This window comes from Aulostomus chinensis, chromosome 14, assembly GCF_037954235.1.
Source record: "Aulostomus chinensis isolate RoL2024-O1b breed Wild chromosome 14, RoL_Achi_v1.0, whole genome shotgun sequence".
NCBI lineage: Eukaryota > Metazoa > Chordata > Actinopteri > Syngnathiformes > Aulostomidae > Aulostomus > Aulostomus chinensis.
Genome location: NC_141333.1, coordinates 16,696,140 through 16,722,216, shown reverse-complemented (window position 1 = coordinate 16,722,216; position 26,077 = coordinate 16,696,140). Strand labels below are relative to the sequence as shown.

Below are 26,077 nucleotides of genomic sequence, written 5' to 3'. Positions count from 1 at the left end.
CCGGTTATGCTCTTCTAACCAGGAACCGGTGTACTGACAGCACGCGAGGGGCACCTCGAAGAACGCCACCGCGGCTCCTCATTGGCCAGCAGTCCTGCTGCGTAAACGTGGCGCGCGGGACACGCACGAGCTGCTCGAGAGGTTCCTGATAAAATATTGTGGATATTCAAGAGTCTGGATATATCTAAGAGCCTCGGTCGGTTATAGTCTCCACACTACATGCCAAAGTCGGGGGAACAGACGTCTGCGCTGAGCGTTACCGTTTTCGCCACTATAATTGGTAAGTAAACGAAAACATGAGTCATTGCTGCAACATTTCATAATGTACACACAACTGAACTGATATGTTGCTCTGACTTCTCGTCAAACTTTGACGCGGAGCTAGATTGTGTTGTTGGGCAAGACGCTGATGGGGGAGTCGATAAAGCCTGTGGTCGAGTGATTCCATGTAAATTCTGTGGACGTGATTAATTTAATAAGGCCCGTATCGACGACACGACAATGTCCAGCGGTTACTGTAAATTATAATTAGAAGCTGCCTGGAGATACGTCGATTTGTGTCCTATAATGAATACAATATACACGTTATGATATACGTTATAATAATAATAATAACAATAATAATAATAATTTGCCAAGTATCATTTACATTATTTTAAGTAGCACCTTGATTTAATAGACAAGAATCACAACTGAATCACTTTCTCGGGTTAATGATGAAGGTCACCTGCTAATCCGCTAGGTGGCGACAGAGTATATTTTTTTATGCTAAAGCTCCAAGTTTATTTTGACAGACTCAGAAGGTCTGCTTTGCAGACTAGAAATGGGAAGCGCATTTACAAAACCTCTTGACATAGATAAATGACAATTGAAGAGAAAATAGGAAAATATTAAATGCACACCTTATATTGAAGGATTTTTTTGTTTTAAAGTATGTTATTTTTTTATGAATTGGTTATGAAATAGTTTTTTTTGTAAATTAACTCTTGTAATTTTTTAGGCACTTTTGAAATAGTAACTTAATCAGCGATGGTCTCTATTACCCCCTATTATATGTGACTCCGTTCTACCCTTTTTGGTACATGTATATTACTAGATATCCCTCTATCTAGGGAGAATACCCCGTCCAGTGCGTCATTTGCATACTACTTTAATGGTTGTTGCTGAGGTCAGGAGAAAGAAGATGACGTCAGCACTAGCAATGCCAATGCCTTCCTTATAACTTTATGGCAGGTCTCTAAATAGCCACACCCACGCTAGTGCTCCGGATTATTACAGTAATAGAAACATGATGAAACTTGATCCAAACACCGACTCTTATGGTTTGATGTTTATTCTCACGAACATAAAGGTCAGGACGTTCAGCTGTAGTGGGGAGCCCCTGTCTGGACCACTGTAACTGTCTATTTGTAGGCTGGGATGTGGCTGCGTGAGCTGGAGCTGTTCAAACAAGACATCACTCGTTTGAAGATACGTGTAGCTGCCGTGTGTCTAACTTAGTGCTTTTTCAGTTCGGAGCAATTAAAAGAATGTAAGCTTCAGACCAATTGGATGCCATTTATAGCTCATTTTAGTTTGTGTTAATCTACCCTGGAAATGTGGTTATTTTCCAGTTTTTTTAAGGACGGAGACCTTACTTAGGTGCCACCGCTGCGGGCTTATGTACCAAAGGCACATATTTTGTTCTGTACTGTAATTTATTATGAATGACTTTAACTCGCCTGCCCTCCACGTGGGTGTTGATCTCGTCTTTCTATTGGCTGAGTCTAGCAGCGTCCTGAAGTAGCTCTCTTGTGATTGGTCGAACCGCCCGGAGCTGTGGGCGTTTTTTTATCGATGGTGAAACTGGGATACTTTGTGACAATGTTCATTGTCGATATTTCACTGGAGCTGCCGTGGGTATGAATGCGCACCGCGTCTCACTACACAGCCACACGAGGCTTTGCAGCGTCCGGACCGAGTATTTTCTCCTCTGAAGCTCGCAAAAGCTACTAAACACCAAGAGGAATATATTTTCTTTTTATCAGAATTAACAGTTTTTCATTTAAAGGCTACGTACATTGGCCTTCGTGGCATTTTTTTTTGTGCTGACAGCATACTTGCCTGCATTTTATGCATCGATGTAGCATTTAGGACTACTTGGAAAAGACTTGAGGGGGGAGAAGACGACGGAGATTAAGATCAAACAAAGAGAAATGCACTTTCTGGGAAAATATTTTGATAACTGAAGAGAAATCAGACTGTGGTTTATTCTGCCTCTCGGAGAACGAGAGAAAGGAGAGAGACTCTCTGAATGCTGCGTTTGAATTGCAAGCAGAACAAGGGACGGTAGCCGAAACGACGGATCTGCCGCCTCCTCCTCCTCCTCACCCTCTTCATCCCCGGATCTGCTCGTCTCGTCTCCCCTTTCTCTGACCACAGGTTATCGGATGGACCAGCATCCCAGCGCCCGGAGCTGCACCAGCCGCGGGGCTTCGTCCTGCGAGGCCGTCCCGACTGAGCCCTCCATGAACCTGTACATCCACTCCACCACCGGCACACGCTTCGAGCTCTCTCTGCCCCAGGAGGAAACCGTGGAAGGACTGAAGAGGAGGCTGTCGCAAAGGCTCAAAGTACCAAAAGAGAGACTCGCACTGCTGCACAAAGAAACGTGAGTAAATCTCGTTATTAAATACGTTCTCTCGCTATAAACACAGACAAGTCCAAGCATTTTCTAATATTCGAGTTTAGCTGCATTAAGCCCTGCAGTGTTTGTGTCTCAGGTCACTGATACATTCAAGGAAATTACTAACCAACAGGACGCATGGCAGTTACACTGAAGGGGACACACGGTCAACGGAAAACTATTGAGAATGTGCAGACTTGCGTTGATTTATCCCTCCTTCATTATAAGTTCTTGATTGAACTGCTAATCAAACTCGTTTAGCGGTGAAGTTACGGAACTCGGGCTCATATTGTTCATGTCTGACTTATTACTGTGAAATGTAAGGTAGATGTTGCAGATGAGTCATTCATAGTAATAGCCTGGAGCTTGATGATTTCAATGGTTTTCTGGGTGTGGGGTTTCATCTGGCCAGTTTCTTTAAAGCTCAGAATTGTTTCTGTAACAGCACAGTAGGGCGGCACACTGCAGAGATGATAGGCTTAATTAAAAACCTTTAATATTTAAAAGTGGGTGAAACGGTTAACCTGTGTTATGAGGTCATTTACAAGTAAATGAAGCTCAGGTTAAATGAGTTAATAATAGTGCAGGTGGTGTTATGCAAAAAAGAAAAGGGGGGGGGGAGACATGTAAATAGTATGTATTGTTTTTCGACTTCTATCCCCACCCATTCATTGTAATCACCCAATAAATCACTTCATCCTTTAAAATCTGAACCCCCCTCCCCTTAATCCTCTCCCGCTTCTCAACTGTAGTCCAGCTAGCAAGTCGGTGCTGGGGGGCTTTGTTCAGATGCATGGGGTGAGATTTGGGTCAGGCCATGTTGTTCTAAAGCAGGCTTTTCTAAACCTCACTTAGTTGCTCAAAGCAGGTAAACATTATGTGTCAAATAGTCAGCAAACATTAAACAGCAAAGGATTGAAACGGTATTAGATGTGACCACTTCATCAGAACTGCAGTGGAATTATAACAGTTGACATTACTGCTGCTATTTCATGCTTTTCTCTTAAATATCAATAAAATAGCTTTTTGTTTGCAGTGTGGGGTATCTGCTACTCCATTTTACAACTCAAAATGCCAAAAGAAAATACTACCTCCATTTAGTCAAGTGGCAGTGGTGCCAAATATCCACTGCGAGCAGTTGTCAGGCTCCACTATACTCGAAATTGAAATATGACAGCCCAATCAATACTTCTCTTTCATGGAGCTTTTCACCCACGGCTCTTTTCCAAACTAGTTTTGAAGTCTGTCTGCCCCCCTGGCAGAGGGCTATTTGTGTGTCTGAAGAGAGATATTGTCAGCACGGTGTAATTATCTTGTTCTCTCTAACCCTGCAGGCGACTAAGTTCAGGCAAACTCCAGGATCTAGGCATCTCTGATGGGAGCAAGTTAACACTTGTACCAACAGTTGAAGCAGGATTAATGGTAAGGTTTATTTGACTCAGATTTTTATTTAGTTTGTAACTTATTCAAATAAAGTATTACATCTTTTTTTCATCTAACTGACTTTTGATTTTCTTTCCGCGTAGTCTCAAGCATCAAGACCCGAGCAGTCCGTAATGCAAGCCTTGGAGAGCTTAACAGAAACTCAGGTAAGGCACAAGAAATCAGTATTCTACTACAATTGTTTTTGTGTGTTTTCATGGATTGTATAACAGATTGTAGCTTTGAGAGAGTCCAGAACAACACCCATACTGTATATGCGAGAGATGAACCAGGCGGCTCAAGCCTCTTTGCTTGTCTAATCTCAGCCTCTTAAACAAGCCAAGCCATGCTAGACATCCAGTGTGAGCTGTGAGGGTATAATAAACACAACACCCTTCTGTATCCTAGTAACATCTGTGATGGCCTGCACGTGTGGCTCTATGTGTGTGTATACTCAACTCTACCACCCAAGAAAGGCTTATTTGTAAGCTGCTGAGAGGACCAGCACTTCCACTTTTCTGTTTAGACCTTCATCTGTAATTTCTCTCCATTCCTTCGTGTACACTCACACACAGGCACAGGCAAGTTTCCAGGAAGTGTGCTGCGGCAGTCACTCACTCATAAACAGAGTGCTGGATCATCAGATGACAGCGTTCTCACTCACTATTAGCCTAGGGTTCCTGAAAGTACACATACAGTGCCTGAGTGAGGCCTACACCCTGCGCTTGCTGTGTATTGACTCTGAAATACAGTATGCTTTTTAGTCAGCATGGTGAGCATGACTCACCCAAATGATCAATAGTGAGCGTTAAGTGAAAAAAAAAACACGAAAGATTGCTCAACGCCGGTCGCAGAGTGAGTGCTCGTGAGAAGACAGGCGATAAGCCTGAGCGCACACGGACAACGGTGTGACGTAGGAAACACTCCGCAGCTGACTGACTGACTCAGATCCACTTCCTTTTGTTGCCTTGTGTAACACAAAGATATACGTAACAACAGGGATGTGCAACTGCTGCAGCCGCCTTGTGTCATAACAGCACATTGGACGTTGATTTGTAGAGTTAAGTGTGTCAGCAGTGCAGCGGCACACTCGGATTAATCACCAGAGTCATACTGTAGATTCAGTTGAATTTATCAGGTTGTCTGGAGATAGCAGATCAGTATGGCTTCGTTCCCTGCTGATGATTTTATGGTGGAAATCCTGGCCTTGCTGAGTGTGTGAACTCAGCAAGGCAAGCATTGACAGAAGATGACTGCATGTGTGTAGGTGTGTGGAAGCGTGTTAGTGTGTGTGTTAGTGGTGTAGTAGCGGGCTGGAAGCAAGCCTTTCCTACATTTTTTCTGAGTGACTTTCAATTTCACCAGATGATTGTTGAACCATCAACATTGAACTTTTGTTTTCTTGCTGTGTTTCTCTTCACCTGTTCAGTCTAAATTTCATTATTAATCATCTTCACACCAATAATACAGTGCTGTTATATTCATCTTTATTGCAACATGAAATAGAATAAATGCTAAGAATGACACCTGACTCAACAGCTACACAAATTAGTAAAGCCTTTAACCAAAGAGATTGATTCCACTTTATAAATCATGAAGCGGGGCAGTATAGATTGCGGAGAGATTACAGATTTGAGTAAGATTAGAAAACAGGAACACAAAAGCTTTCCTTCATTTCCTCTTTCCTCCTGAAAACCAGGGCTATCAAAAATCAATCAATACACTTAGGCCTTAAAAGTGTCTGACACAATAACTGATATGCCCATGCACCCAAAGATAGCCTTGGGGAAATATGAGGGGGTTGTTAGCTGTGGTAGCCTGATGGGTATGAAACCCTGGACCTTTTATAACCCCTTCGCTGATCTGTATTTTTGCCATGTGAGCTCTCCACAGTAGATCGGATGTTTTGCAGTCAAGCATTAGTTTCCTAGGAAGACTTGACTGAGTAGGTCACATTATATCTTTATTGAGATCCTGGGGGACTTCACAGCTAGCAGCTGGCTAGCCAACCAATCAGCCAAGCAGAAAATGGCAGTTTCCAGACTTTTGTGGAGCAAGTTAGATAGCTTTATGGAAATAAAACCCCAGCAATTATCAAAATAAGATTTTTTTTTTGCTTTTCCCCAACTCCCCATTTTCCTCTTCTGCTTAACAGCTCTCCCAGGGCCCTATAATTTAAATATGCTGTGGTGTGCAAGTGCGGCTAGCTGCTTGAGTTTGTCCATGATGGCTGGTGTCTTTAGCAAGGACAATCCTGACTGCCTTAATTCCTCCTCTGCCATCTCACTAGGCTTTCTGCATGACATCTAAGCTGTATTAAGCCACTGGCTACTGACAGCCCATCAAAGCACAGTTGCCTGCACTACTCTCTTTAACCTCATAGAGGTTTTGTGTGTGTGTGTGTGTGAGTGAGTGTGTGTGTGTGTGTGTGTGTGTGTGTGTGTGTGTGTGTGTGTGTGTGTGTGTGTATACACAGTTTGCATATACCGTCATGCATGGGCACACACACATACGTACACACACCAGAATTGAAAGGATATATTTAAGAGGATTTCTGATCCTGCTCAGAGAATGAGAAAACGTCTGATCCTAGTAGTAAAATGAATATGTACTTAAAAGCACTGAAAGCCAAATGAAAGCAATATTCACACTTTTTTGGCCATATGTTAGCAGTGACATCATCTCTCGATCTATTGATCTCACTATTTGACAGAAAGAGAAGGATTATGTGTCCCTCCCAGCACACGGGGACTATTTGCTCATTGATGCACATTGATGTTAGAATAAAGCCAACCAGGCAGGCATCACTCTCACCATCCCCCCATTGCCCTTCCCCCATGCAGCCATCTCTTTGTTCCTGTCTTAAAGCATGAGCACCAAACCTGCCCATCTGACAAACCCTCGGACAGACAATGATTGAGGGTCACTGCTTAAGTTTGCCTCACTCTCAGGATACTGTCCTAACATCTATAGGCTTCAGCTACACCACACTGACTGCAGCTAGAGCCTGTCTCAGTGGTTGTCCACATCAATGCATGGCCCAGCTGAACAAGGCTCAGCAGGCTGCAAATTGACAAACTTTGCCTTGAACACTAACACAGATTGCTTTGGGAGGAGGCTGTGCTTTGCCATTCCAAATGTCCCGAGAGAATATGCTGTTACATATCTGCCCCACTTTTCCTACTCTAGTCAACAAATATCTCCTGTCCTCACTTCTGTCTCTTCCTACTTCACTTCCTCCTTCTCCTCGAGGAGCGACAGACCTTGATACTCTCATTGTGAAGAGAAGCATGGCAAAAAACTAGTGGGATCTTAGAATCTGCAGGGAGTCACCTCCGAGTCACCCTCGCCTCATTTCCTCAGCTCTGACTCCCTCAGGGAGTGCCATGATGGGCCAGACAGGTAGAGGAGGAAAGACAAAGATTCATGCATTCTGTGATACGCCAAGATGTGTGTGCAAATTTAGTAGGTAGTGGGAAAGATGAGCACACATGCTTGGGTAATGCAGAGATGAAGGGATAGAAAAGAAAGGAGGAGGGTAAGACAAAAGAAGGGAGGCACTTTTTCCTCAGAATCTGCCAAATAATATTGTCTCCCATCACAAACTATGAATCACAGAATTCAGAGAGTGTAGGAACAACGATGTCTGTACCTGTGCTTGTCTGCATGTCTGTACATGACTGTATAAAACAGCTCCATGCTGATGCTCAATAAGTTTCTATTTCCAGTCACCCACCTTATCTAGAGCAGGATCGACACTACAAGAAATCATTGTGATCATATTAAGGATTTGGGAGGGAGAGGAATTGAAAAATGACGTAGTCAATGTGTTGGTCAATAGGACCAGATCCTTCTCTTTTTATAGCATACAACTCCCTCTGGCCTAAACCCACTGCCATTGAAATGAAGGCTTTTTATATGCATGCAGCTTAAAAGAGGAAGCCTTTGCTCTTTAGAATGGTAATGTCTCTTTTTGTTACCTAAATGAAAGCTACAGAAATTAATTTGTGGCTGGATATGTAAATCAAATTGCGTATGGAATACAAGACAATGCTTGTCGAAAAGGCCTATTTAGTCTCTGCTCATGTAAATCTTGGCCTTGAAAATAGCATTAATAAGCTGATCACGCAGTATTTTTTTGCACCTGTGTAATCTCCTTTGTGATGCAGAGAGGCACAGTGGGAGGAGGGGGGTGAGAATGGGTGAAGGGAATCAAGGTGTGCTGTGGGGGCAATTGATGGATTTTGCAGAGGATTTCATTGTCCTATTGTGAACATGCATCTGCCCGCATGTGTGTGAGTGTGCATGGGCCAACATCCATTTTTAATGTGTGTATCTCTATGTGTTCCCTTGTTGGTGGCCAGGGGAGTCTTATTTCTCCATATATGAGTCGTGACCGTCATTGTTTTGTATTCCCTGGCGACACAGAGCTTTTGTGATTCAAGTAGCAGGCATCGTGACTAGTGGGGCTATGGTGTGGGAGGATGAGACAGGAATATCATGTCTGATAGGGCGAACCAAGTCTAATGAGGTCAATTAGGCATATGTTCCTCTTGAAACAGGGACCCAGAGCACAAAAAATCATGGGGAATTAATATATAAAACCTTAAGAATGAGGAAGTTCTCTATACCTTTGTACAATTGATTATTTTTTTCTCTCCCACTTCCTCTCTGTTCACCTATACTCACTCATATATTTCACCTGAAAGGGATAGCTTTATTCCTGTCTTATAGACGGTGGTGACGGAAACAGATTCCCTACCAGCTCATTAAGGACTTCTTGTTTTTACAGTAGCTCAACTTGAGCATGCGAATGAGCTCGATGTAGCTGAGCAGTTGTTGGCACAGTAGGAGTTAAGCTTGAACACAAATCTGATCCTGAACCTTTACCATCTTAATGTCTCAGATCACTTGGCTGATCAAATTCAGTGATGGCCAGCTGGTCCTCTGCTGCTACTTTCAGCCTCTTCACTTTCTTATCAGGCAATGTTACAGATGCCTGTCTTTCTAGTCGGGTCTTTGAAGATACCCCCCCCTACCCCCACCCTGGCTGCTTTTAGGATTTGGGGCATGATGCACGTCATTGATTCCCCCCCCTCTCTCTTTTGAGAGCTACTTATTGCATCTTTAGCTGGTATGTGTCTGCACAGGGACTATCAATAGTGTCCTGCTGCGATCAAAACATCTAGGTCGATAGGCGGGTTAATAAGCCGCCTTTTGAATGCTACCTTGCACCTAGTGGTTCAACAGATGAGCAGCTGCATTGGAAGCAGAATATGGCTGGAGGAGACGGCTTCCTCCTCTCAAGGCTTCTCCCTCTCCACCCTACTGTCCCGCCCTCCAATCCTCTATCCTCTTTTCTCTGGCACAAAGCTGCTCAGTTGTTCATGAATGTCAGCTCAGTGCTGCCAGCACCCTCTATCTTTCCCTCCCTCTCACCCTCCCTCAGCCTCTCTCTTCCTCCATCACTCCTTATCTCCCTGCCTTAGTTCGCTTAGTGTGCAAAGGAAGAACGACTGCAAATGAGTTCCTTGAACCACAGGGACCCCAATAAATAAAACTGTCAGCCAGAGATGTCGAAAGAAAAAAAGAGGGTAGGAGCCAGAGGCACATTCTCACTGAATATTTCATCACCCACCACCAACACTACTCTGACACCCTACCCCCACTCCCCTCGCCATCTTTTCTCCATCCTCCTCCATCCTCCTCCAACTGCCCCTTATCATATTCCCCCCCATCACTGCATAGCAACTGAAGTCTCCTGAATCTCCACAACTAAAACAAAATGGTTGGTGGTATTGGTTCCAGGGTCAGTTTTTAGAGAGGAATGGTGATGGCAATTCAGTTGAGCGGCTCTTCATTAACACCTGTATGTCAACGAGATAATATAATCACTTACGCATGTTGTTTTCAGCAAATACACACCTTATGTTTTAGGAACAGCTGTCTCTTCTCTTTGCATGCCACTGGTGCTGCATCAGAAAGGAAACGATGATCTACTGGTCTCTCTCCATCTGCCTTAACACAACAAAAGTGAGGCCCTCCACTCTCCTCGTCTTGTCTCTCATAACAAACCACTACAGACGGCCATAAGTTGCTTTTGTAAAGGCTTGGAATTTATCGAGTCTGTTACAAGAAGCCAGGTGAAAAAAGAAACAAATGAAGAGGAGGAGGGTTGCAGACTTAAAGAAATGCCTAGAAGCTCTCTTTTGTTTGCCTGTTATGTTCCAGAAAGCTCTATCTGGTGTTTGTCCTGACGTCAATGGTAGCCAGCCACATTGGCTGTCTTGGCTGTGCTCCTGAGAGCAGACAGGCATGTTTGGACTGGAGCTGAGCTGCTAGCTGAGACCTTTGGGAATCATTCACAAGCCAGCTCTCCAGCACTAGAGAGCCCCTTCCCCCCTTGCTACACACACACACACACACACACACACACACACACACACACACACACACACACACACACACACTCCCTCCCCTTGTTTCTCTCTCTCTCTCTCTCTCTCTCTCTCTTTCTCACTCTTTCACTCTCTCTCACTCTCTCTGTCTCTGTCCGTCTGGAAGCGGCTTGTTGTTACACGATCACTCTTGCCAATCTAGCCTCTGGCAGGCAGACTGTGCTGTATCATCCTCCGCCTCCTCCCTTCCCTCAGGAAACGGGCCCCATTTCAGGTGTTCCACTCCACAGCCCCTGGCTTCCAGCTACACAAGCTGTTCACCCGCCCTTTCAGGATCTTCAGGAGTGTTCAGGAAAATAGCATGTTATTTGAAAATAATGCAGAATTACATACCTGAAGGGTTTACTTAGGCTCCTTTTTGTTTTTCCATTTGAGGGAGAAGAAAGTTGACCACAAATAAACTGATGAGATTACAGTATTTGACAGATGAGATTATAGTATTTGAGCTGTCCCCTGTCATTTTCACTGCGAATGAGGTGTCTGTTTATGTGGATTTCACCTTTTAATTTCTTGTCTCAAGAAAAGGTTGTGGTGGGTGTTTTGTGCATGCTCAGAGACCCCATATGAGTCATGTGCATGGTGAGAGTAGAGGAATTCTCTGTGCACATTTTTAGCACTCATTTATGTGAGACTAAGCTTGGTCAGTGTGAGCAACTTCTAAATTGACTTTGCAAGTCAATGACTGAGACTATGAGACCAGGAGTAACACCGATGGACTGGAGGAGGGGAAAGTGTTGGAGAGAAAACCTGCCTTTCTTGCAGGCTCATTCGAAACCTGGCGTGTGGTGTTGGGGGCTCAGTAGGAGTACATGAATTTCATCTTGGTGGTATTGAATAATCCACACTAGTCATTATAAGCGTAATCATGCCTCCTTGCTCTTTCTCCCGCTGTCACTCACTGTCTGCCTTTTTTGTCTCGCGGCTTTTGCATACACTTAGAAACGTAGTCAAAAAGCAAATGCCTTGTTTAAGCTTTATGTAGTGTCGCGGTTCTATCACAGTCAATCCCACAATGTCTCATCTCTAAATGCACACAATCATTAACCACATTTGAGTCAAACTCTCCTACACACAGTTGATATGCTTTTACCAAACAAATGACTAAAGAGAAAATACAGAAGTAGAAATACAGCTGAAATAAAATCAACTTTTTTATATGTAAAATTACACACTGGGATTTCTTCCTAGCAAAATCAGATCACAAGTGTGTCAGCTAAAGCCTGTCCAAGTTGACTCAATGAATTGAACTAGATGTATGAAAAGGGGTCGAGACTCAAAGATAGATCTCAGGAGTGTTTTGCTCATCTTCCAACTTCCCTTGAACTAAATACTGGGTTCATGGTCTCCCTCAGACTTAGGTTCTGTTCAGGATCAAAATACTTCTGGTGTGATCTAAACATAAGTAAACATTAATGTGGTGGTATGTCTAGTCTCTTAAAAACATGAAGGGGAAGAAATCAGAACAATACAGACTGGGTCTCGTCCTTGGAATATTTTAAGCGAAGCCCAACAGTTTGATGCACTCAGTCTTTTCTTTTCTTTTCCTTTGTCCCTACTGGCTTCTCAGGATTTTCTGGGGTTGTGAAATACTACCGTGTTCCTCCAGCGTGGGCCAGGTCACATCTGCATTGATGCTGTTAAAACAATATGGCCTGATGCGACCCGGACCACCTCTGAACATGATTAGATCTCATTGAGTGTTTTCAAACCTGCACTAACATGTTCCCTTGTGGTCAGATCACACACAATGGGTGTTGATGGCAGGTCTGACTGAGACCTTTATGTAACTGTCTGTGTGTCTGTGTGGTTTTGGTTCCCCAAGAACTCATTCTCTTACTCATTGTCTTGACAGCTGTCACTCAGACACAACGACCATCACTTCCCTCTCCTTTTACTCTTATCTCTCCTTTTTACCGCACCCCTTTTTAGGGATTCTCTCTCCCCCCTGGGGTCTCAAACAGACAGACACTCACAGACACACACACACACACACACACACACACACACCTTCTCTGTTAGCCCACAAGTGAACTTTTGTATATGGAGATTCCAAGACCCATCTCATGTAGCACCCTACCCTGTTCTCCACCTACTTCACACCCAGCCGTAGGCCTGCTGAGTTTGTTGTTTTACCACAACAGGGTAATCATGGCGGGTGTGGACTGTATCAACAAGACATTGATAGACTAAGTTTACACTCTGAAAGGGCTGAGTTTCTGTTTATCCTGCAGCATCCTTTATGCTGATTTCTGCTTCTTTAGCTGTTGATTATTTACATGTTGAAAAGCAGCCATGAGATCACCCCAACCCCCTTGTCCTTTCACCTGTCTCTCCACTCCCTCCATCCTCCTTTCCACACCATGTCAATACCAATGTGCAAAGGTCACCCTGGCAACAGGGAGGCAACGGTCGATAGAGAAATAAATAAGCAGAAGAAAAGGGAGAGAAGTGATGGAGGGCAGAGACTGGTGATTCACAGGGTTAACCACAGGCCAACATCTCACAAGCACACTGTAAAAGCTGTGGGGTCTAGGGGGACTGAGGCCTCCACTCTCTTTTTCTGTCTTTGCATGTTTGTCTCTGTTGCTTGTTTTGCTGCTGCTTTGCCATTATTCACCCCCCCATAGTATTCTGTCTTCCTGTTTCCGCTCCCTCTCTGGGGACCGAATGCACACAGGCAGTAGGGGTTGTTGAAAACTTTTTGGACAGACACAACACTTAGTCTCTACTAGTGTTGATTGTGTTTGCTTCTATTTATGGCAAACTCGAGACTGCTGACTCCTCGAGACCCTAAAGATGCTTTATGACCCCTGAATAACTCTCAAACAATCACACACACACCAGTGAACTTAAGGATTGTCAAGATGAAGCAGTGCAGGCGTGCAAGAGGGGGACAACAGAACTCTTGTTGTATAGTGTGAATCTTCCAGCCAAGTTGTGACAACTCTGCTATCCTGTGTGTGTCCATCCGGGCCTTGGGTGGGTCAGAGGAGTCCCCCTACACTTGGCTCTTGTTGCCATTGCCAGTACTCCAAAAATGGGCAGCCCTTCCAGATCCGCCACAGACAATCGGCCATTCTATGTGTGAGAGGCAGGCGGGGTGTATTTCCTGGACGTGGGACTGATTTTTCAGGCCCCAGGCCAGACAGAAGGGTGGCCTTTGTTTCTGAGCTGAATGACACTGCTGACTAAGAATGGACCGAAGGGCAGTGGGAGCAAGAGAGTGGGCTCTATTTGTGTGTGTTTTCCAATAGGTTCCCCAGCAGACGTAAATAGACCAGTGTTAGAGAATAGTCATTGATTGCACGGTGGGCTAATATGGTGTGTTTGTGTCTCGATGAGGGGGAGCTGAACTGTTCTGTGTATTTTAACTGCCATCCACTATTCATTTACAGAGGAGGAAGTCAGTATGCACATGGGATCTTTCTCTTTTTGACTACAGAATTCTTTCATGTGAAATTGTGATTACTTGATAAGACTTTTTTATGTTGCAATGCTGAGTCACTGGCTTTGCTTTAATAGTGTGGTTGAGTTGTTTATAAAGCTGAATTATTCAACCCTCCTCTCTGTTTTCCATCTGCAGGTCAGTGACTTCCTGTCCGGCCGCTCTCCCCTTACCCTGGCACTGCGTGTAGGCGATCACATGATGTTCGTCCAGCTCCAGTTAGCGGCACAGCAGTCCGGAGGTCCCCAGCTCCAGCACAGACACCTCATCACCCGGGGCAACACAGAGACCACAATGGGACAGCCCACAGGGCAGCCCCGTGTCCCTCACCCTCACCCGCACTCCCACCTCCACCCTCATCATTCACACAGTCACCCCAACCCCCATTTGTCTCAGCCTCACCCGGTCCCTTCCTCCCCCTCATCCCCAGGCTCCTCTTCCTTCCCCCTGCCCTCCACTCACCACCAGACCCTTCCCACTATGTACCACCAGTCGCCTGCCTCCACTCACTGTAGCCCTGCCACCCCTCCTCTTCCACCTCACTCCCCTCGCCCATCCCACATCCCTGCTGGTCTGTTCCGCTCTCCTCCCCATCCCCTTCATCACCATCATCATTATCACCAGCCCTCTTCAGGGCAACCCAGCCAGGACATCAGCCAGGCCAGCCCTGTAGCCCCCATCGTCTGCCCTGAGGTAAGCCCCCAATATGTTATCAATTCTTATGTTTCTGTGTTTTTATGCTGCTGTTAAACCTTTATGAGAATAGTGAGAAGCACCATGTGGATAAAATTGTTCCCTGAATACCACAAATTCAATCAGATATTCTTTAGTTATATATAAATTGCTTGTCTTCAGGCCCCCTTAAAAAATGCACAACAGGATTATGACTTGCTTGACCCGAGCGCCATGCAAGTAAAATAAATTACTGTTCATTAAATTGATTAGACGAGTAGGATATCAAAGCAGCATGTGGGTGAATGTGGGGTTTTACTCAGGTCTGAAGAAAAGTTTCATGTGATTTCCAAGTCACCATGTATTTAGTCATCAATAGAGCTCAGTCTGCTCCAAAAATCATGGAGCTCAAACAGTCACAAACAACCACTCATGATGTGCAAGTGTACAGCAGATTTAATGAAGTTGTTGTTGGATTTTTTTTTTTTTTTTTTTTAGTTTGCTAACTAATCATCATCCTCACTGTAGTCATTCATTAATCATTAACCTTTACAGCCATTTATTTAACTGCAGCGTGTAACTTGAACAAACACACTGACTTTTCCCCACCAGCCAAACATTGCTGTTGTTTATACTTTCTTTACCTCCTCAAGCGTTAGTCTCTGGAAAGTGAATAAGAACCAGATGTCAATGGAGTCAGTGGACTCTGTGGGAACGCTGGTTCATGACATTATGAGAACGACAGATCAGTTTAGGAGTGAAAAAAGAAAATGATTATTCCTCGCCAGTCTTTCGCATGCTTGACACAAGAATACAGAATATCACAGTGTTGGGTTTCAGTTTCATTTTCGGATGTCAGTGAATTGTGCAGATACAGAGCTGCCAAGTTAGGTATGATCTGAGTATACGGGAACCAGGGTTTGTTGACATATAGGTCACATTGCTTTCTGTGGTGCCTCATTAACATCAGCCTTTACTGTATAGGTTACTTACAAAGTTCAAGAGTTACTTACAACACCACAAGCTTAGGTCATTTCGGAAGGTTTTCTTACAACACAGGACATGTTTTTAATTTTCACAAAGCTCAGCCATCTGATGTGGAAACAGGATGGGATGTGATCATAGTAAAGGTTTTTTTTATGTCAACCAGCCTCACTCTTTTGGTGAATTTTCTCCAGGCTAACTGCAGCACCAACAGCCCCAGTAGCGGCACCAGTTCGTCGCCACGATCCCGTAAGCCCGGCGCCATCATTGAGAGCTTTGTCAACCACGCTCCCGGAGTTTTCTCAGGGACCTTTTCAGGTGAGAGGACAATAAAAGCTACAATCATGATTATTGCTTGAAGTATAACTGGGGTGTATTTGGGGTCTCAGGGTGTATTGTCGACAGATTTTCGATCTCTTATTTAGATTCAACTTGCATCTCTGCTCATACTTTTTGCCTTCTCTCTCCCAGGCACTTTGCACCCTAACTGCCAGGACAGCAATGGGCGTCCCAGACGAGATATTGGTACCATTCTTCAGATACTCAACGACCTCCTGAGCGCTACACGCCACTATCAGGGCATGCCCCCGTCCCTCACCCAGCTCCGCTACCAAACCCAGTGTGGTACACCCAACTCCCCATCTCCCTCGCCTCCTCCTTCACCCCCAGTTGCTGGCATGACAGGCCTCTCTGCCAAAGCTACCTCTGTGCCCACTGGCAGCCCTAGCAGCCCTCCGCCAACTCTTCATCCACTGGTGCAGTGCCAGAGCCAGATCCGCATGTGCAAACCCCCTGGTGAGAGTCTCTACATTGCATTCCCTGTGCTCATGCAAGCATGTCATGAGCACATACACACACGCACACACACACGTATTCATTGTGCATCCCTTGAAGCTCTTGCAGAGCAGATGTTGCCGCGTGTGTGTGTGTGTGTGCGCGCACGCGCGCGTGTGTGTTTGTGTGTGTGAGTGTGTGATGATTATTCATCACTGTGGAGTCAGATTAAACAACAAAAAAGGACTCACTGTATATATGTCTCTTGGGTTTGAGGTAAAGGAGAAGAGTGCACGATGGGAGAAGGTAGTGCACGATGGGAGAAGGCGGGGTCTTCTCAGAAATGCAACTCAAGCTTCTCCAGACCTGTTCAGTCAGGCTTCACTTGTCAGAGAGCTGAGTTGGCTTTGTTTATGTGCACCATGGAGATAGGTTTACCTCTTCACCCTTGGGCTGGGCTATGTTTAGATTAGATTAGGCTTTGGGTGGTTTAACCTAGGGCTGCAGCTGGGGTGTGCATGGGTAGGGGCTAGTTGGAGCTGGACACCTATGCCCAAGGGCTGGGCTGGGCTTGAGTTTGGATGATACTGTTTAAGCGCTGGGTGTTTTTAAAAAAAAAAAAAAATTCCTTTCCTTGCAGAGACACAGGATGTTGAGTGTCAGACAGATGTCCAGGACAGATAACATTCAGTCAGCATTGTAAGGTTAGACTGGTGGTGCTGAGAGAAACAGCATTGTCCTCTGCTGCCTCCTTATCTCCTGTTGAGGAAATCGAGCTACTCATTGGTAGAATAGTGTTTCAGGGTCGGTGCTCGACAAGTGATTCATGTGTGATGTTTTCTTTTTTTATAGAACAGCAAGAATGTACATTTCTATTGCAATAGTCTGGCTTTGTTCCTTGTTTCATGACCTTGTGTTCGAGCAGAATAGAGTGCTGGAGGTGTAGCGACTGAACATAGTTTGGCCAGGAATGTCCACTATTCTTCTTCATCACCCTGAGTGCCCTTAGAGGTGTTCAGTGAACAGTTGGAATAACACAGGCGTATTTTCCTAACTCTGGGAAGACCTTTCCATCAATGCCTCCTCCAACTTAGCCCCCCACCACCCTCCCCTCTTCTCTCACTTTTGTCATCTCTCTACATCTGCACTCAACAGCCCACGCTACTGTGCCCCCCCCCCCCCCATTAGCTGCCCAAAAACAGCCTTGTCTGTAAAAGTCATCTATCTGTCAAGCCCCCTTCTCTTTCCATGTCTGGGTTGTGCATCAATACATTGTCTGTGTTCATTTGGGCTTTAAATAGATTTATTCCAAAACGCAGCTCTGAAAAAATTCGCTTTGTGGAGTTGGAGGGTAGCAAGAGGAGGAGGAGGACGCGGAAGAGGGGGGTGGTTAAAACCACAACACTAAGCCACCATTCATCATATGGGTGTTTATATCCTGGCCATCAGTCAACCAACTGCCCACTGACCGACTGTGGCTCCCCCTACAAAGAAAGAAAGAATGGGTGAAAGACTAGCTTGTCTAACTCCCAATTCCATTTTACTGCCTCAGCTGACTTCCTGTTCGCAATCCACACCTCCAGAAAGTGATGTGAATGAGTAACCTGCCCAACCAAGAAAGTCTGGCTCTCTGAGACAATGAAATGGTCCGTTCATATCCAGTGTTTGCGTGCATCCTGTTTCGCAAGGAAGCCGATGACTAAGCGCTCTCAGGCAGTCTTATCAGCCGACACCTGATGGAAGACTTACTGGACTTAACACTGTGGCTTAACTCTGCTTCACAGAAAGCTGCCTTCATTCAGCTACAGGAATAACCTGTGCATCCCATCTGCCTGAATGTGTGTGCCCGGTCATACTCGGGTTGAGATGGGCTCTTGAAAATGTCACATAGCTTGGCTGTCTCCTGAGAGCCTTTACCCTTTCCACTACAAGTTCATGTGCGAGGTGAATAAAACAAGTGTAAATAAAAAGCGTGAACACACACATGCACACATACTTGGCCACAAATGCCTGGTTAAAGGCTGGCTTGGTTGGCTTTGGTGTACAGTATTGCTGAGTGTGGGATTTGTCAACCCAGGACTCACGTTGGATTTGAACGGGAGGGCTTTACGATAGCCTGGCAGGCTGATTGTTAGCTAAATTCCTTTACTGAGTAGGGTGAACCTCCCCGGCGCCCCCCTCCAGCCCTCCAGCCCCCTGCCTAGCCAAACCCATTGTATGGGGGCCTGAGACAGGGGCTGCTTACAGGGCACCAGGCTGAGCCATTGTGGGTCGGAGGAGGGGAGGGCTATGGGATTATAGGGCTGCCTTTTAGTCCAGCTCCCACTGCAGCTGCCTTAGTTCAACACAGGCACACAGAATAGGAGCAGTTAGCACTGAAAGCCTCTGCAGCCCCCATTCCTCTGCCTCTTCCGGATCCCTTCACCCCCACTTGTCCCCTTTAGATTTGTCAGGTCACGTTAGCTTCCTGCTGGAAGGCTGAGACTACACAAGCCAAAAGAGGAGGATGAGAAAAAAGAGGGTGGGGGAAGAATAAGAGATCCAATGCCTTAACCTTGCTGAGTCCTGCATTTAAGCCCTGACCTGCTTGACCACAGCAGTGTGCATTATCCACTGGTAGGCTTTACTCCTTCTTTGTCACACAAGGTTTGCTGTGGCACACGTGCACCAGTGAGTGCCCCAGTGACGCAGTACTGCACAGAGCTATCTAGCAAAGCCAGCCAAGCACATCAGGTGCCCTTTCATTGTCGACAAGGAGAGTGAGAGAGCGAGAGAGATAGAGAGCGGGAGAGAGAGTGAGGGAATGCAAATGAAGTCTAAAAGTCATTGAAGAGCTTGTGTCCCTGCAGGGCTGTCAATGCCCTTTCACTAGCTGTCAAAATGCACATTTTAGCTCTGATTTGATTGGTTACTTTGGTGCGCCTGGTTGGTAGGTTTGCTGTTGTTGCTTTTTTCTTAGGTAGAACTGGACAGTTTTTCCAAGATGGTTTGCTGAACTCTACTCCACAATGGTATCTGGGGGGCCTCTGCAGCTTGGCCCTAGAACTTAAACAGTGACTTTGTTGGCTCAAACTTAATTTTACTGTATTAAATTCATCCATCTGAGGAATTTTTACTGAACAGGTGCTTTGTCAAAGTTCATTCTGTACAGTCCCTTTAACACTGGTTGTTCAATGTGAGAATGTTGCACTGTTAGTCTGCAGATAAAATATATGAAAACTGACTGGAGGCATTGTGGTTCCAATGTTAAGTCAGTCGCTGAAGTAGTAGTGTCATGTCCTCATGCATCAACATATTGTACATGATGCACAGCAACTACTGTTTGCCTCATATTTGATACATCATACTAGATACAGGCGGCTCTTTTTAATGGTTGTATTTCTGCATGCGTGTTTGAAGTGGGCAATCTCGCTTCTTATTTTCTCTTTCATTCTCTGTCTACCCCTCCCTGTTTCCCCCGGTTCCCTGGATGCTGACCAAACACAATGTTCTCTCTGCAAGATCACAAGACTTATCAAGGCAAACAAACAAACAACAGCCCTAAGACAACTGCAAATGAAGACCAATCTTTATAGAATCAATAAAAGGAGAAGCTCCTTCAATCTTCCCCTGTGTCCTGTACACTGCAGCTCTTTCTCTCTTCCATCCTCTGTTTCTTTTTCTCCTCGTCCTCCTCCACCACCCACTCCTCCCACCCTCCTGTTTGCTCCGCATCTGAGTCCTTGCCGTGTTGCTGTGCTGGGCTCAAAGGCAAGGAAAACTGACTGACGCATCGATTATTCATAGATCACCTCTTCTGTCTCTCTGCCTATGTTTCTCTGTCTTGCTCCTGGAGCTCAGTGTATTTACAGGCCATGTGTCAAAGACTGCAGAGAGGACAGTTTGGGCTTGCAAACATTTGCAGGTCCAGGTTGAGTTTTGGTTTGATTGACACGCAGGGAGTGGTAAAAATGTAAAGGGAGAAAAATTGACCAGTCTTTTCTTCCCTCTTTATGACCTGTGTTCTGTGCATGTATTCGAAAAGATCAGTCGTTTGCTACCTTGTTTGTCATTTGTGTGTCACATAGGGGTTTAAACGAGGATCCTCCCTCTCTCGCTCTCATTCCTTATGTCTCTTACCCACCTCTCTCAGGGTCCTCCAAGGTTACTGTGCTTACATCAAACTGTAGTTTCTGCAGCCAGGCTCCAGGCCAGCCTGCGTCTATCTGAATTTATGTGTGTGTATGCGTGTGTATGTGTGTGTTGTGTGTGTAGTCTGTCCTTCTTTGCCAGCCCTAATAATAGCCCTACTGTCATAAACATAGTCTGGAGATCCCTGTGGCCAGCTGTGTCCGGCCCAGCCGCCCAGGGCTCCGGTAGTGACGCTGATGAATGGCCACACATGCACACACACACACACACACACACACACACACACACATACACGCACACACACGCACACACACACACACACACACACACACACACACGCTAAGTTTGGGGTGGCTCCAAGCACATTCCCAGAACACATGCCAAGCCAAAGGCCAAGACCTCCTACTGAACCACCAAACTGCCCCTTACACTTTGTGTGTGTGTGTGTGTGCGTGTGTGTGTGTGTGTGTGCGTGTGTGTGTGTGTGTGCGCAAGTTATATTCAAAATAGAATAACTCCTGAATGGACATAGCCAGTAAGACAGAGAAACACTGGAAGACAACAAAGGCAAACCCATTTTGTATATAGGCACATGCCAAGTTTCTACTGTTTTATTGTTCACACCATTTTGACAAAGCTGAGGGGCAGATTTCACTTTTGGCTAGTTAGAACAGGGGACAAAGGGGGAAAAGGAGAACCGAAGGGAAAACCAAAGAGGGAACAAAGCCTTACAATAGTGTCTCGGGGTGACACATGAAGCTGAGGCGGCAGAACAATAGCCCTAATGTAGGAGAACACCCCCTTCGTACACCCACCGCCCAAGACATGACGGCTGCCCTCACACACACAGGCCACATCCCTACTGGACACAAACATCTGCATACACAATCGTTTGTATCAGGACTGAACAGATTGGAAGGGAGTGGAAAACCCCTACCACTCGTTCTCTGTGGCCAACTCCAGTGTGAAGGGGTGTTTTCTTCTATCAAATGCACTTCTGTTGACATCCTCTGTTCTCAAAAAGCAGCACCCAGGCTGCATGACAGCAATGCAGCTCCACTCAGTATGCACTGCAAGACCGTAGTGAATATTTATAGGTAGGGAAAAGGCTCTGTGCTGCGCAATCCGATAAGCAAATGAGGGAAAGAGGTAAATTAAGCCCACACAGAGTCCGGAATTCATTCTGATGGGGGGAAGAGCAGAGGAGGGCACAATCGATTCGGAAAACTGCCACCTACGGCTGATCCTTCACCCTCCACCACCCTCCTCCTCTGTCCTTTTCTGCATCCTGCTCGCCCCTGGGAGAGGAATTCCTTAACCCGTGATGCCCCCCTCCCTTCCTCTTGCTTCTCTCTTCCCCCTCTTCACACTGCCCCAACTAGCAATCCCTGGGGAGGCATGGGGCAAGAGCTGGAGCTGTAGGGAGGGGGGGTTGAAATAAGGGCCAGTGTGAGTGTGTGTGTGTGTGTGTGTGTGTGTGGTGGTGGTGGTGGTGGTGGTGGTGGTGGTGGGGTGTCGGGTCAATGAGCTGAGAGTAGGAAGCTACAGCCATAAAAAAATAGAAGAAAAAAAACCAATCTCCCCCTGTCTCTCTCTCCGCTTACAATTTCCATTCGCTTGCATTTTCTATTGAAAGCCAATAGCGTTGTCCTGGGTCTGAGATGGATGGTTGCACTAGAGCTAAGGTTTAATCAATAGGTCTTTTTAATTTGCCATCGATCCACGTTAAAAGCTACTGCGGCTGTTGCTGCTTGTGTGTGTGCGTCTGTGCATGCATGCGTGCACTCTCGAGTGTGTGTGTAGTAGTGTGTCCATTTGCACATGGCTTTGTACATTGGGTATGTGTGAATACATGAAGTACACAAATGTGGATTTGGGTTTGTGTGTGTGTCTGTGTGTTTGTGTATTTTCTGGGGCGCAGCAGAGGCAGAGATGGCCACTGTGCTTTGCTTTATTGACATTCTAGCCCATTATTTAATTATTTCATTCCCAGACAGATACTAATGGAGCTGGCTAATAGATTGCGGTTGCTTTCCCTTCCTTCCAAGCCCCGAATATATGTATAAATGGAATTAGGCTTGAGTAGGCCATTGTAAGAAAGCATTCACAGTGCGATGCAAGGCTCCCACGAGACTGGGTTCACCTATAGGCACATCAACAGCTAGAAATGCACTCAGTCGCACATTCAGACACTGAGGCATGTCATCTGCAATTATGAGCACTGATATCATATGCAGTGACCAGAAAGAGGCGTCTGTGTTTGTTTTCATTTGGCCTTGCTATTGGTTCTCAAGGAGATTCAGGTCTAAAAGAGTCCACCCACACTGTGATAAGGGGATGAAAGACTCCTGAGGGAGCTAATGAAGCTGGGAGGGGGGGGGGGGGGGGGGGGGTTAAGCACCAAATTCCCATGATACATTGTGCATATGACATGTGTGTTGAGGGCTGTTCCAGCCAAGGGTGTGATGGTAGCATGCTTTATGTGCCTTCTGCTGGATTTGAGGACACAATTGTATGACCCTTGCTCTACAAATCAGTGTTTACTGGCAGGGATTTATACCATGTTTCATCGAACTGGTCTGAGTCAAGTTTTCTACTGTATTTCATTTTTAATTAAGCTGTGTGGGTGAACACAAGAAGGAAAAGTTTGTCTGCTCATATTCTTATTGAAGAAACTTTTCCTACCTCCACACTGGACATACATGTTCTACACACAGTCACTCACACACATCGATTGTTTTTTTGTTTTTTTCAAACAGTCTGAATTCTCTCACCGGTCCTCGTGGAGAAATACCCAGCTGACCATCTTTTCTCCTCTCCAGGTGATCGCATGCGGCAGACCGAGAACCGTGCAACTCGCTGTAAAGTGGAACGCCTGCAGCTGTTGATGCAGCAGAAGCGTTTGCGTAGGAAGGCCAGGCGGGACCAACGCGCTCCTTATCAGTGGCTGCCCAACCGTAAGGCTGGGCGCAGCAACAGCAACAGCAGCATGTCCAGCGAGGGCTCCCTGGACCTGGACTTTGACGATTCTGTGTGGAAGCCCGATGTCAAGGCTGACTTGAAGTCGGAATTCGTCATGGCCTGAAGCGTGTGATCACGGGGGATAGATTGAAAGATGTGCAAAGCATTGTTTGGGATTTACTGAGAGATATTTTGGCAGGAGGTTACACAGAACTACAAAGAGGACTGTGGCTAGCACCCGTCACGTGGAAAATCCTCCCTGCAGACTTAAATCACATTGTCCCTCACAGTTGACCTTGTGAACACCAGAACTTTCTCTGATGCTTGGATTTGGACAGGCAACAACCTTGTAAAAGACTTTTTATGGTATAAACGACAGAGACCATACCTTAACTTGAGCATAGCAGAATTCAGTGGGTGGTGGTGGTGGTATTTTCAGATTTTTTTTTTTTTTTTAAAAGATTTGTTTTTTAAAGCGCACTCTGGACAGCAATGAAGAGATCCACACTGGACTAACTAACAGGACAGGAGCACCAGAGGCCACAGTGTTTCCTAATCACAAATATGGATTATTCCGATGGGCATTTTTATTGATCTCAAAAACGTACCTACCCGTCCAGTCCGGTTTTTACCTGTTACAGGGTGGTTAAACTTTTCTTTTCCATTTTGAAACATATTATATTTTATAGACAACAAAAAAAAAGAAATATGTAGCATTGTTCACAAAGCATTCAGGTTTTCATATAACAGTTCAAAGTAGTTGTTGATTTGCACATTTTCTTGATTTATAACAGCTGGTCAAAGTGTGCAAGAAGGAGGTGGGGCCTGAAATAGAGTAACAAATGAATATTGAAGTATTGATATCAACCTCAGTGACATAGGGTATCGATAGGAATGATAAATGAATAAACAAAATGAATTAATATTAACAGAAAGTGCTTTAGAGGATTTTAAAATCTTTAAAATGTATATGGAAAAAAAAAAATCTATTTTTATTTCTCTTCCTATCTGCTGTTTTAAAAAAACAGCAGCCCTCTGTGGCTTTAGTCAAATCGATGACTACCGACAAATACGTGCATCCATTCAGTCATTCATTAGCTCATCCTAGTCGTCTCGCCACAACTAAAGATCATTTTTCATGCAGCCCACCTCATGTCTTTCAGACCTGAATGGACTCGTTGAGGGTTTATATTAGATTGTGTACATAAATGTGACAATTGGCAAAAGGTTTATGAGGGTGTGTGTGTTTGGCTTTAGCTTAAATTGATTTAAATCTCCCATGGTTTTTTGTTTTTTTTTTCCGTCTTCTCCTCTAAATACGTTTCTCAGATCAGCAGCAGTGAATGCTCGAGTCTCAACTTTAGTTCCATAACAGGATGAAATTTCAAAATTCGTTCCCAATTGTAGGCTCATTTCACGTGTCCTCATAGTAGCGAGTCTATTTTTTTATTGGCAGAGTGAAATCTGTTTCCAGCATCATTAACTAGTGCCTCCACCAGGAAATCCATTGACATATCAGGTTAGGCCTTTCACAGTTTTTGCTGCTACACACAGGGGGGGTGGGGGGGACGGGACTTCAAAATTAAAACAGAAAACAGCAACAAAAAAACAAAACAAAAAAAAAAAACTAGGTGGGAGGAGAATACTTTTCTTTGCATGCAGAAGTGTGAATTACACTGATCGTTTTTCTATTGCTGGAAGAAAAAAAAAGATACTGGTGCTGTGGGAATGAAGGTTAACAACATGCATGAAATTGTGAAGAAAATAAAAACAATGCTGCTTTTGTTGGTTTAGGTTTTTGTAATTTTCTTTTTTTTGTTTTGTTTTTTTGAATGTTACGAGAAAAAAAACAACAACAACAACAGTGTCCTGCTAAAGTATTATGACGCAAAACCAAAACAGATGAAGTTAAGTGTGGACTCATGTCTTGCTCAGCACTGAACATTCCTGTTGTGTGACAATGAAGATAATGACGATGAGCAAAGAGCAACTGACTCTCTACTTTTCCCCAAATACTGGTTTCACACCCCCCCCCCCTCACAAATGACTCTCAAGGACCCAGACAGCCACCTGCTCACCCCCCCCCCCCCCCCCCCCCCCCCCAGCCCGAATGCCAGCCAAGGATGGCGTGGACATACTCGCAGGGAACCAACAGACCAGCGGATTTACAGTACTATCTGTCAAATGAACTCGCAAAAAGACTTTGTCTGTCTGATTGATCGACCACCCTACCACAATTGCACTCCCAGAGATTGCAGTGAGAGATTACCTTTTTGGTGAACCTCATCTTTTTTTTTTTTTCTTTTTTTTTTTTTTTTAAGTGGCCTTAACCTTTCACTAAAAAAAAAAAAAAAAAATGAGACACTTGGGGACAATGGGTGCGGGAATGTTTTTATTTTGTTTGTTTTGTCTTTAAAACTTTCTGTGTATCGTTGTCGGACTTGTCATCAAGTTTGTTTTGTTTTTTTTTCTGTCACGGAGGACACTGGGCATCTGTCGTTTCTAGTGCTTTTAGCTGGTGGAGTCTCTATTATGTCAAGGCTTCTGTGCCTTAAAATGTTGCCC

At 45.0% G+C, this 26,077-nt stretch overlaps 1 protein-coding gene across 1 annotated transcript; it reads left to right on the top strand.

The window, feature by feature from the left end:
• On the top strand, nt 1-25,846 carry midn (midnolin). Its single transcript, XM_086224134.1, has 8 exons — nt 1-280; nt 2,422-2,650; nt 4,000-4,087; nt 4,192-4,254; nt 14,129-14,683; nt 15,841-15,964; nt 16,118-16,441; nt 23,374-25,846. The coding sequence occupies exons 1-8, from the start codon at nt 220-222 to the stop codon at nt 23,634-23,636; spliced, it is 1,707 nt and encodes a 568-aa protein (XP_086080260.1). The 5' UTR covers nt 1-219; the 3' UTR covers nt 23,637-25,846.
• The last annotated feature ends 231 nt before the right edge of the window (nt 25,847-26,077 follow it).

Excerpts from the sequence above, each read along its gene's own strand:
- midn (XM_086224134.1), top strand. The coding sequence starts at position 220 with ATGCCAAAGTCGGGGGAACAGACGTCTGCGCTGAGCGTTACCGTTTTC. Across the intron at positions 14,684-15,840 it reads CCCCCATCGTCTGCCCTGAG|GCTAACTGCAGCACCAACAG; the intron begins GTAAGCCCCCAA and ends AATTTTCTCCAG. Across the intron at positions 15,965-16,117 it reads TTTCTCAGGGACCTTTTCAG|GCACTTTGCACCCTAACTGC; the intron begins GTGAGAGGACAA and ends TCTCTCTCCCAG.